This window comes from Heteronotia binoei, chromosome 15, assembly GCF_032191835.1.
Source record: "Heteronotia binoei isolate CCM8104 ecotype False Entrance Well chromosome 15, APGP_CSIRO_Hbin_v1, whole genome shotgun sequence".
In the NCBI taxonomy this organism is placed as follows: Eukaryota; Metazoa; Chordata; class Lepidosauria; order Squamata; family Gekkonidae; genus Heteronotia; species Heteronotia binoei.
The window spans coordinates 28,165,391-28,178,070 of NC_083237.1; the positions used below are offsets into that span (position 1 = coordinate 28,165,391).

Sequence of the window (12,680 nt, forward strand, 5' to 3'; positions counted from 1 at the left end):
CCATGCTACTACATTAAAAAATTCTAATAAGTTCTGGTCGATAGTCTCAGGTGCATTCCAGGCCGATGACCCATCTATGTCTGCCATTTCCTCTTATGTTTGTTTTCAGCACTTCTCAGTTCTGTTCCATCAAGATCTAACTTGTGCTGAACCATCTGATGTTCCTCTAGACGATTTACCTGACTGGCCTCCTGTTCCTCCAGAGGAAATAAAAGAATTAATTACACAATTGAAATTAGGAAAGGCTCCTGGCCCGGATGCCATTTCCTCCGAAATCTTAAAATGAGACTCAGACTGGTGGGCTTCTCCCCTTGCATCTCTGTTTACAATTGTAGATCGAACTGGCATAATTCCCTTGGCATGGTTGAATGCAATAGTGGTCCCACTATACAAAAAAGGTGATCACACTAACCCTGCCAATTACAGGCCGATTAGTCTACTCTCCATCATTGGCAAACTTTACTCCAAACATCTATTAGTCAAGCTCAATCTCTGGATGTTGCAGGAAAAAAATCTAGGCCCTGAACAGTTGGGCTTCTGCAAAGGGAAGACCACTTTAGACCACTGCATTACCCTATCCCATCTAGTCAACAAGTACACTGTGCATAATAACCAGAAATTATTTGTTGCTTTTTTAGATTTAAAAGGCGCATTTGATTCAGTTGACAGGGACCTCCTCTGGATTAAGCTAGATAAACTAAACATGGATAAAAGACTCCTTATGCTTATTAAGAGATTACACACTTCTACCACCTGCCAGACCAAATGCTCATTAGCAGGCAACTTAACATTGAACATTGCTGCCAATAAGGGTGTCAAACAGAGTTGCATTTTGACTCCCCTTTTATTCAATCTCTTCCTCAATGACCTGGTTATTCAGTTGTCTGGTCCTGACTGCCATAGTCCAAAATTCGGTGCATTACATGTACCCTTGGTACTTTATGCTGACGATATGGTGCTGTTGCCCTGCTCTAGAGTGGACTTAAGTCGTCTGTTGTCCCGTTGTGTTCTGTATTTTACTAGTAATAAGCTCCAGCTCAATTATGAGAAGTCCAAAATCTTAGTTTTCTCAAAAAGAGACATTACAAATGGGTTATTGATGGTAAAGAGATAGAGCAAGTCAAGTATTTTAAATACTTAGGTGTTTATTTTCAACATAATGTGACTTGGTCTACACATCGCAAGTATGCATTGAAGATAGCTAATATCAGTGCATCTGCCATAGCTCGCTTTTTTATGGCAGAGGTAACCAATTTGTGCCAGATGCCATAAAAATATTCAAAGTCAAAGTGATTTCACAACTTCTGTATGGCATCCCAGTCTGGATTGGATCTTATGAAGGTCTACCGAACGTGTCCAATCCAAATTCTTGCATAAAATTCTGGGCATGCCAAAATGTGTCCCATATGCAGTTATCTGCTTAGAAACTGGCATGTCTTTATTGGTTACTAGTGCATGGCTCATGACCTTCAAATTCTGGCTACGCTTGCACTACAACTCTGAACCGGGGAGCTATATCTCTCAAATGCTCTCTGAATTTAATTTGTCAAATTGGTCAGCACAAATTGAGAGAAAAATAAAAGCAATGGGTTTATCCCTAGAACTATTGTCCATGCTGTCCTTCACCACCGCAGTCCAACAAATTAAAAACAGGTTGCTAGATATTGAGCGCCAAGACCTATACAGTCTGGCTAAGAAAACTTGTTCACTGAGTTTTGAGATCTCTCTTAGTACTGGGAAAATGGCCTCATATCAATCCGTCTTGCAGGTGCCACAGCAGCGTAGAGCTTTTTCCCTTGCCAGATGCAACGCCATGCCCTCTGCCATTTTTTATGGCAGATTTAACAAGACAGCCTACTCAGTCAGATACTGTCTCTGTAAGCAAAAATGTGTGGAGTCAGTAACTCATATTCTTCTTTATTGTAATTTGTATATAGATCTTCGTCACAAGTATTTACATCCTCTTTTAGTTAGCATGGTGGATTGTTCTGATGCACTTAAGGTCTATAATCTTTTGAATGATACTTCATCTAGTGTCACTGAGAAAGTGGCTAAGTTTCTTTATTCTGTTTTAAAGGCACGCCAAAGGATCTCATAGAAATAGTTTACGTTTATGCTTTTCCTGATGTATATACATAAAACCATTCAATTTTATTTTTTTAAACCAATTTGCTCTAATATATACATCTATATATTTTATGCCAATAAAGGCTAACTTGACATGACTTGACTTGAATGCTATGATTTCAGAGCTGCAAGTGACCATTTTACCTGTCCCAGGTGCTGGGAGCAAGACAGAGAAGGATGGTCCAGCCTGGGGAGAGGGTTGCTCAGGCATTTATGCTTAAGGGTCTTTGAACCATGAGCTGCCTCCTGTTGGAACAGAGCAATGTCTTCTGTACAAAGGAGAGGAAATAAGATCCTGCAGGGAGCGGCAAATTCTAGCTAGAGAGGACTGTAGGGGGAAGTACCTTCTTTCCAAAAGGGCTTCTCTTTGTCTGCAGAATGCTAATCTTAGGCTTTCCTTCTGAAACAGTCTAGAATTATCTGTCTCCCACCTAGCAAGGCAGGAAGGGCTACATCTTCTGTTTCCCATCCACTTGGTTAGTTTCACAAATAAAGCTTTCTTTCCTCTTAATCAGTTCAGTGCCCTGGCTGCTGCATAGGCACTTTGCTATTAACACCTCCAGCCTGACTGAGCCTGGAGAAAAGGAGGCAAATTTTGCACTCAACTTCTGAGTCTTCCCCATTATATCAGACTCCAGGGCATGTTGGGACAGTGAGAAGGAATAGAAGATTATAGCTGATGGAGAAATTGTGTGGAACCCCAGGGCAGAGGAGAGTCACATGATACTACAGGTGATTACCAAATTCTGAATTTATGAAAGGGAGCATAAATCAAGTGGAAAGGCCTAGAAGAACCGTGTTATGGCCATTTAGACTCCTGAGAATTAGAATATAGAGAACGTTTTCAGTGATTGTTCAGAAATGAAAGGACATTTCTTGTAAAGCTGCAGAATTCTCAAAGAAGCACCACTCTTCCTCCAGTTTTAGCCTACATTAATGTCTGACTCATTGCGGACATCGCAATGGTAGAAAGCCTCCCCTGGGCACCCAGAAGCCTGGAGGTCTCTCTGAATTGCTTGTCCCTTTTCCTCTGCAAAAGGTAGAACACAACAGATGTCAGCAGGACAAACTTAAACCCAAACAGGTCTCTCCCCCCCACCACCCCCGACTTGTAACGAAGAAATCATTCTTTTAAAATTGTTCTAGGGTAAGGTCTGTGTAATCATTTGAAGTTTATTACATCTTTTATGTTATGCTAGGTTTTTTTCAATTAATAAGTTATGCTACTTTATGATTTTATTAAATTTTACTCGGTAAACTACCTCAAGAAGAATCTCGGTTAAGATTGCAAATACATATTTTAAAGAAATGAGGAGACCCTGTCATGGGGTGAGGGTAATGAAAAGTCTCTAGTCCACAAGACCTTATGCCTGAAGGTACTACTACATCAGTCCTTTTTCTGTTTGCAGGACAGACAGAAATTTCTCTGAGGACATAAAGAGAACATTTCCCTCCCTCCATTTCTCTTCATTCCAGACTAGAAATGTAGAGAGCAAGACTTCCAAAGTCTTCCTGGCAGGCTCAGTCCCAGCCCCTGTGGGCAGAAATTGCCCCCTCCTCCATACCCACTTCTCTTCATTCTCACCAAATTCTCTCACAAGGGCCAGACCAATGCCTGAGGTGCCACCAGTCACGATCACCACCTTGCCCGGGTAACGCAGACAAGTTGCCATTCCAGCTGTCTGCCTCCATTTCTCTTAATGATGCACAGCCACATAGAGCTTTGGTTGTATAGGCTCTTGGGTGGAGCAATGCAAATTCTTAATTTGTTGGGAGGTGTGTCCATGTTCTATTTGATCACTGAAGGTTGTGGAGCATGAGGGTTGATCCTTTCTGAACTGGGAGAAGAATAATTGGAGGGGAGGGCTTTTATGAAAATACTCAACTCTCCAGGTGAACAGATAACTGAACTCAAACAGCGTGATGCATGCTGTTTTGAACTTGTAGGGGGTAATGCAAGGCAGCCAAAGCACAAAGCAGCATCCACTGCTGCAACAGAGGCTACCATCTGCTGAATCAAAATACCTTTAACAAGCTTTCCATTTGTTTAGTTTGCATATTCCTTTTTACTTTTTTATTGTTACATATTCCATTTTATTTTTACATTATACACACACACATATATACATATAATATATTTAAAAACCACAAACAAAAAGGGAGTTGGGAGGAAGAAGCAAACAATCATAAAAAGGGGGGCAGGCAGGGTTGCGTCGGTGCTTATTCTTGTGGCCCTTTCTCACATGCCAAGGGAATGTTGTTCACCTCTTTGGGGTCAGGCAGCAATGTTTAACCAGGCCAGTTTGGCTAGGGATCCTGCAGAGTTGGGGGGGGTTCCCCATCTTCTGTGTATGGAGCAGGTGTCACTGGGTGTGTGAAGGGAAGGTATTTGTGAGCTTCCTGCAGGTCCCTTCCAACTCTATGATTCTATGAATCCAGACGGAGAGCTTGAAGGTGCAGGGAAAGGCAGCTGTAAGACCTGGATGAGGGCAGGCATCCCAGCACAACTAGGGAGGATGGGTCTGGATGCAAACTTTAAAGTTTAAAACCAATTTACCTGCAAAAAAAAAAGTCTCCTTTATCAGTGTTGCCTCTCAGAACTGGTGTATCTTAAAAGGACTTTTTGGATTCTAGCTTTCCTCACAAAAAGCCTTTGGTGACGCACATGGCTCTCCTGCTGCTGCAAACATCATCCTGTACGGAGACTTACACTGTCATTTAATTTCTTTCTTTCTTTCTTTCTTTCTTTCTTTCTTTCTTTCTTTCTTTCTTTCTTTCTTTCTTTCTTTCTTTCTTTCTTTCTTTCTTTCTGTAATGTACTGGGAACCGAGACGGTTTGAAGGCAACATCCTTTATTGTGAGCATATTACAAGCAAGAGAGAGAGCACGCGGGCTGGGCCCCGCTTATATACATTGCCCGGAACTGCCCCCTGGATTGACCAGGCCAATCCTGATCCATCCAAACTTCCCGCCACAGGTCTTGGTGGGCAGGGTGAATGGCGAGCTACATCCGGGAACCCTGGGGTCGCCTTCTGTAGGGCTCGCCATGCGGTACACTCAAAAGTCAATACATAACACTCCTCCCCCCTTAGCTCAGGACACATAATCCCTCAAGTAAGCTGGAGCCGTGAGCACCCTGGTCAACCTCCGGGGGGACTCTTGTGGGGTTGGCGCAGCCACCGGCTCTGTCGGGGGCCCAGTTGCGGTGGCGGACAGGGCCGTGGTTTCCCCGCGTGGGGAAACCGCTGGCCTATGGCTGTTCTCATCCTCTTGTCCGGTCGGGGCTCTGGCCATGTGTTTGTCCCCTTCGTTTCGGTGTGGCTCCGCTTCCCGCTCGGCCGGAGCGGGCGGTGGAGCCGTTCATCGGGGAGGCGTGGCAGTGGGCTCCTCTCCGTCCTGTACGGCCCCTGGTTCCTCTGGTAGGGTGCGGCGGCGCATTTGGTCGATGTGCCTCCACAAAATTCGGCCCTCTTCCGTGGCTACGTCGTAGTGACAGGACCCTAGGACTCGCAGCACCTTTCCCGCTACCCACTCAGGGCCGTTTGCGTAGTTCCTTGCGTACACCGGGTCTCCCACAAAGAACCCCCTGGCCGCTTCCCTGATCTCGGGGGACCCGCGGATGTCCGAGGCCCGGCCGGGGTGCAGCCTATCCAGTCTAGTGATAAGCTTGCGCCCCATTAGTAATTCCGCCGAGCTTACCCCTGTGACGAGGTTGGGGGTTATCCTGTTTTCGAACAGGAAGGCGGCTAAACGGTGGTCCCAGTCTCCTTGCACTATGCGGCCCAAGGCTTCCTTTGTGGTGCGCACCATTCGCTCCGCTTGGCCGTTTGTGGCCGGGTGGAATGGAGCGGACCGTATATGTCGGATTAAGTACCTCTGTAGGAACTCCTGGAATTCCCTGGAGGTAAAGGCGGTCCCGTTGTCTGAGACGATGGCATCCGGGATTCCGTGCGTGCACAGGACCCTGCGCAGCGCCCGGATTGCCGCCGCCGTGGAGGTGGAGGCCACCGGAATGACTTCTAGCCACTTGGTGTACGTGTCCACCAAGATGAAAAATATTTGCCCCTGGAAGGGCCCCGCAAAGTCGACATGAAGCCTCGACCACGGTTTCCTGTTGGTTTCCCAGCGTTGGTTCGGGTCGGGATTCTTGGCACGCTCTACACTTCTGGACCCATCCCTCTATCTCCTCATCCATCCCAGGCCACCAGACGTAGCTACGTGCTAACGCCTTCATCCTAACAATCCCTGGATGGGTTTCATGGAGGGACTCTAGCACTTGCCACTGTAGCGGGGGGGGCACATAGAAGACATCCCTTGTGGACAGCTAGTTCCTCCTTTCGCATTGTGAATGCCCTGAACTCCTCTCCCAGTTTTCCCACTGGCCAGCCCCTTACCACCCAGTCGAGAACCCGCGCGAGTATCTTGTCTCGCCCCGTGGCTTTCGCTACCTCAGCTGCGTGTAGGGGCCGCTCCGGGAGCGTTTCTATGAGCATCACATGGTGGGCTGGTGCTGGGTCAGGGCCCATGGTGGGCAACGGTAGGCAGCTGAGCGCGTCTGCATGGCCCATCGCCTTGCCTGGCCGGTGGACCAGGGTGTAAGTGTAGGAGTTGAGGAACTGGTTCCACCGCAGCACGCGCTGTGATAAGATCTGAGGCATTTGGCGGTCCAGGGCTAAGAGGCCCAGGAGCAGTTTGTGATCTGTGGCTATGGTGAACCGCCGCCCGTACAAGTAGTCATTAAACTTGTGTACCCCAGCCACGATCGCCAGAGCCTCTTTGTCGATCTGGGCATAATTCTGCTCTGCGGTGTTCAGGGTCCTTGAGTAGTAGGCCACCGGAACCTCCCTCCCGTCCGGGAGTTGGTGCCCCAGGACGGCGCCCACCCCATACGGCGATGCGTCGCAAGCAAGGACCATAGGTAGGCTCTCATCGAAATGGTGGAGCACGTCATTAGAGATAAGCAGCTCTTTTACCACCTTAAACGCCGCGTCTTGTGCCCTCCCCCAGACCCATGGGGCATTTTTGTCAAGGAGTCTGTGGAGGGGTTCCGCTATGGCGGCTTTGTGGGGCAGGAACGAATGATAGAAGTTTAATAACCCCAAGAAACTTTGTAGTTCTGCCTTATTTGTGGGGGGGGGGCATCCACAATGGTGGTGGCTTTGTCAGGTGTCGGGTGGATCCCGGCAGCGTCCACCGCAAACCCCAAGAACTCTACCCTGGGCACCCCCAGGGAGCACTTTAAGACCGGCCTCTTGGAAACGGCGAAGTACTTCTCGCAGCCGGTTGCTGAATTCTTCTGCGTCTGGGGCGGCGATCAGAACGTCATCAAAGAATGGCTGTACCCCGGGGATCCCTTTAAGGAGAGAATCCATCAGACTTTGGAATACCCCCGGGGCCACGCTCACCCCGAACTGCAACCTCCGCACCTTGAACGCCCCCCGGTGGATGACTATGGTCTGTGCCTCAGCCGTGGCGGCGTCCACGGGCAGTTGCTGGTACGCCTGGGCCAAGTCCAGTTTCCCAAAGACCTTGGACACCATTAACGCAGCCAGAACGTGGCTGATGACTGGAACCAGATAGGGATTGTCCTGAAGTGCCTTGTTTATCGTGCACTTATAATCCGCGCAAATGCGCACCTCCCCGTTTGATTTTACCGGGGTCACTATCGGGGTTTCCCACGTGGCAAAGGAGATGGGTTCCAGCACCCCCTGGGTCGTGAGGCGGTCTAGTTCGGCCTCTATTTGGGGCTTCAAGGCAAACGAGACCCGCCTGGCCTTCAACCTTACGGGCCGCACGAGGGGATCGAGGGGCAAGGATATGAGGGGGGCCCTTGTAGCAACCCAGGGCCCCATCAAACACCTCCGGGAACTCCTTACACACCTCCTCGAATCCCCCCACCCCCAGCTGCTGTGTACCCCCACGATTTTTATTCCCAGTGGCCGGAACCAAGCTAGACCCAACAGTGTGGTGAGCTGTCGTTTGACCACCAGTAAGTCGAGTTTGCCCCTAAACCTGTTGTATTCCACCCCCACTGTTGACCAACCCAGGACTTGAACAGAGTTCTTTTGAAAGTCCCGGAGCACGAAGCTTGCCGGCCGCAGGCTGGGCCGGCCACGTGGGCACAGCTTCCTCAAAGATTCCTCCGAGATTATAGAAATGGAGGAACCCGAGTCCAGTTCCATCAGGCAAGGCTTGCCCTCGATCCTGACAGAGACCTTGACCTTGCGGGGGGTCTCGTCGAGCAAGTTCATTACCTGGACATTGCCCGGAACTGCCCCCTGGATTGACCAGGCCAATCCTGGTCCATCCAAACTTCCCGCCACAGGTCTTGGTGTGCGGGGTGAATGGCGAGCTACATCTGGGGACCCTGGGGTCGCCTTCTGTAGGGCTCGCCATGCGGTACACTCAAAAGTCAATACATAACTCTCTCTTTCTTTCTTTCTTTCTTTCTTTCTTTCTTTCTTTCTTTCTTTCTTTCTTTCTTTCTTTCTTTCTTTCTTTCTTTCTTTCTTTCTTTCTCTCTTTCTCTCTTGGTGTATGTGTTTCCTTCATGTAATTTTATCTGTTTTCTGAATAGACTTTCCATGTATTTTCCTACTTAGTGAGCAGTTGATTTTCCCTTTTGTGCTGCTGTACTTTCTTAATAGCTTATTTTGATTGTGGCAACTGAAGAAGCAGAATGATTTTTTCCGTCTAGATTCAGCATTGAATTGCTGGCTGGTATCTCAGAATGAAGAGATCTACTTCACCACTACACCACTCTGATCAGAAGCCCTGCTTTTGCTTCTTCTTCATCAGGGAGCAAGAACAAACAAATGAAAAGGGAGTTGAGGGGGAGAAGCAGAAAAAGAAGGCAGTATTACAAATCAGGGCAGAGGACACCAAAGCCAGCTCAACAAGCAAGGATGGGTCCTGATGCAAACTCATTTTCAAGTATTAAAATGAAACAGCAACAACACATTCATGACATCTCTTTTCTTTGAACTGTTTCTTTATTGGATGACAAGACTTGGGATAAGAAAAGGCACAGTTTTTAGACAAGACGAAGTAAACAGAAAACATTTGCAAGAGACGTTTAATGAAATTCCACCATTTCCTATCCTGGAGTTCATTCGTATGCCCAACTAAACCCTAAATTGAGAAGAGACATTCCAGGGCTTCGCTCTTTCTTAACACTATCTGAGTCAAGGCTGGATGAAGCTGAATCCAAGATGTAGCTGCTATCAATCGCTCTGGGACAGGTAAATATGTTGAATTTCTACTTGCACGGTAGATATGACAGGGCTGGAAATCCAGAAAGCAGGCCTGGGGAAGAACATCCTGTCCTTTTAATAGAGGCTTCATGTGTGGAAATGGGCAGTTAAAGCTCTCCATGGCATGGACGTGAATAACACCCCCTGATAGCTGATGTGGATGAAACTGAGACTAAAGAAACTAGTGAGAGGCCAGTTTGAAAAGTAGCAACCCTACCCTACTCACAAGTATAAAGAACATGAGTCTTCATTTATCAGTGTGGCATAACTGAACTGGTGTGTCTTAAGGGAACTTTTTGGATTCTCCTTTCCACAAACAAAGTCATGTCAACACATGGCTCTCCTCTTTCTGCTCACAACATCCTTTGTGTATCCATGGGCAGTGAACCCCAGGGCCTCCAGTGAGTTTCATTGCTGAGTTGTCCCAGTCCAACACTAAACGTCTCTTGCTTTGCTACATTATAGTATCTTCCCATATAGATGATTTTGAATAAATATTTGTACTCTTAGCTCTTATCCCCACTCCTCCTGGCAGCTCTAGTGCTTGCTGGAGGAACCCTGTGACTTCCCACCCCCACTTGATTCAGGCTGAGGATCCCCCTGGTTCTTCTCCCCAAAACCAACATCAGCTCCACCACTAATAACAAGGTTTAAACCAGTGCAGAAAGTGCCATCTGCCACAAGGTACAGAACAGCCAATACCACTTCTATGGTCCCCAAACGTCCCAGTAGCTGTAAATGTGTAAAAAAAAGAGGGATTAATGTAGAATTCTATGCTCTTCTCATGTGAGGTAAGATTATGAGGACTCAGAAGCTGAATCTGCATGGCGCAGGATTTGTGAGCAGTAGACATTTAGATTTTCAGGGTGCAGAATTCTAACTTTCATACACAACCCTTCTTATTTTTACCATCTTAGATGTGGTAGAAACTGAGTTGCCAATTCCAGCTTGGGAGACACAGAAGCAGTGCCTGGGGAGGGGAGGGAGCCCAGCAGAGGTGTTTCTTCTTTAGCAGAAGCTGAAGTCTATGAGCATCCACCCTCTGCAGCCACTCTAGGACTTCTGTGACACCTACGTACCCACCAGGGGCTGCGATTTTCATCTGGGCACTGCTGCCTGGAGAATATGCCTTTGTTTAAAACATTAATTAGCAACCTTTCTTCCTTAGTGTACTCAATGGCTTATGATATAGGTAAAATACATAAAATAAAATACATGCTATATAAAAAACCACCGAAAAATCACAATTTAGGACTCCAAGTAACACAATCAAATGCAGTCCTAAATAAAAGCATCTTCAACCACCTCCTAAGATGGAAAGGGAGGGCACCAGGTGCGCCTCCCTGTGGAGGATGTTGCTCTACAATTGTGGGGCTGCCACCTCAAAGGTCCTCTCTTGTGTACTCACCAAAGGAGTTTCTTTGATTGATGGGACAGTAAGGAGAGCCTGTCCCTGTGATCTTAATTCCCAGGAAGGAAGATATGGAAGGTGATTCTCCAGACCCAAGCCAGGAAGGATTCAAAGGTTTTTCAAAGTTTGAAAAATAGCACCTCTACCTTTGAATTGGCCTTGGGAGTGGATTGGTAGACAGTGTAAATGCTTCAATATTGGCACAACGTGCTCTGGATTGTTGGTCCTGACCAGCAGTCTAGTTTCTGTGCTCTGCACTAGCAGCAGCTTCTGGACACTCTTTAAGGGAAGCCCCAAGCAGAGTACAATGCAATTGTCCAGCATACATGTAAGGAAGGCATGCATTGCCGAGGCTATAATCTGATTGAACCAGGCACAGATGCAGCTAATGCGCCAGCTGAAGCTGGAAAAAAGCACACTGAACCACTGCTGCCACCTAGTTTTCAAAAGTGACTGCTGTGTCAAGTAGCACTCCCAAGCTGTGAACCTGGTTTTTCAAGGAGATTATAACCCCCTCCAAGACAGGAAAGATCTGAATGCCCCAGTCTACCTTTCTACTAACCCAGAGAACCCCTGTCTTGTCTGGATTAAGTTTCAGCTTGTTCAACCTCATCCAGCCCATTATGGGTTCCAAGCACCTGTTCAGAACATGAAAAGCATCTTCAGAATTAGGTGGGAAAGAAAGGTAGAGCTGGGTATCATCTGCATATTGGTAACCCCGCAGTTCAAACCTCCTATGACCTCTCCCAGCAGTTTCACATCCATATTCAACAGCATGGGGAATATGGTCAATCCCATAAGTAAGTAACCCAGCCCAGGTGTCTGAACATTAATAAAAGGAAGAGTTGTCCTTCTGGGAGAACTTCAGGCCCTGCCCCAAGGATGCCAACTTTATGAAGAATCAGTCATCTGCTGCAGATCCATTCCTTTATCCCCAGAATGTACTTGCCTGATAACTGATGAATTTCTGCATTGTTTCCTCCGGATTCGGTGACTGATCTACAAATCTTTTCGCCAGAGGAGTCCAGACCACACCAGGTGAGATGCTAGGATTCAAAACGTTTGGAAATTTAAAAAGTCAGGAGTACCAGAAACTATCAAAAAATATGTCCCCTAGTGAATGGGTTTTGAAAACATATCTTTCTTATTGTCCCTAGAGAGATACCAACTTCCATGACAATCTTAGAGTTTAACACACTATATAAACTAATTCACCTCACAATGACTATTTATTTATACATTCCAAGAACATACAGCATGAATTGCAGCCTCTGAAATTTCAGTCCATAGGGAACTGAATCCTTTGTCCACAGCAGGAGGAAAAGCAGTTGCAAATATCCATTTTTAAATCAATGTTTTAAAGCACCTGATGGTTAGTCGCACAAGCTGAGGGCTTGCAAGGAATCACTGGGGGGCTGTACAACTAGAATGTAAGACCTCTGTACCAATCTCCTCATCCAGGACTCTTAGGGGGAGGACAACCAAATTGATATCTTCTGCCCCCACCCCATTTTTCCTCTTTTAACTAACTCTAAGCTGCTTTTTACATTCTAGACTTTCTGGAGCAGATTTGGTTCTCTTCCAAGCTAGCTTTTCCCCTCAGTCTCTTACTTTTCTTCTAGTTAATTGACAAAGCTGTACTTTCCTGTACCTCTGGTGGACACCAGTATTCCCTCTAAGCTGAGTTAGTGTGAGCTAGCACACAGATTTTTAGCCTCCAGTTCACACATTTTTGTCTTAGCTCAGGAAAGATGACTCCAGAGCACACTAATTTATGCAGTAGCTCACAACTTTAATGCCAGTAGCTCACAACTTTAATACCAGTAACTCACAAAGTAGAATTTTTGTTCACAAGGCTCTGCAGCTTAGATGGAACACTGGAGGAGACC

At 46.8% G+C, this 12,680-nt stretch overlaps 1 protein-coding gene across 1 annotated transcript in view; it reads right to left on the reverse strand.

Moving 5' to 3' along the window:
* The window catches only part of LOC132583340 (uncharacterized), a 163,631-nt gene that overhangs the window by 77,962 nt on the left and 72,989 nt on the right, over positions 1–12,680 (reverse strand). The window contains exons 8-11 of the mRNA XM_060255003.1: positions 11,741–11,837; positions 7,533–7,874; positions 6,086–6,192; positions 5,530–6,025 (exon numbers count right to left, since the gene is read on the reverse strand). Coding sequence (XP_060110986.1) covers positions 5,530–6,025; positions 6,086–6,192; positions 7,533–7,874; positions 11,741–11,837 — 1,042 coding nt within the window. The remainder of the gene's footprint in view (positions 1–5,529; positions 6,026–6,085; positions 6,193–7,532; positions 7,875–11,740; positions 11,838–12,680) is intronic.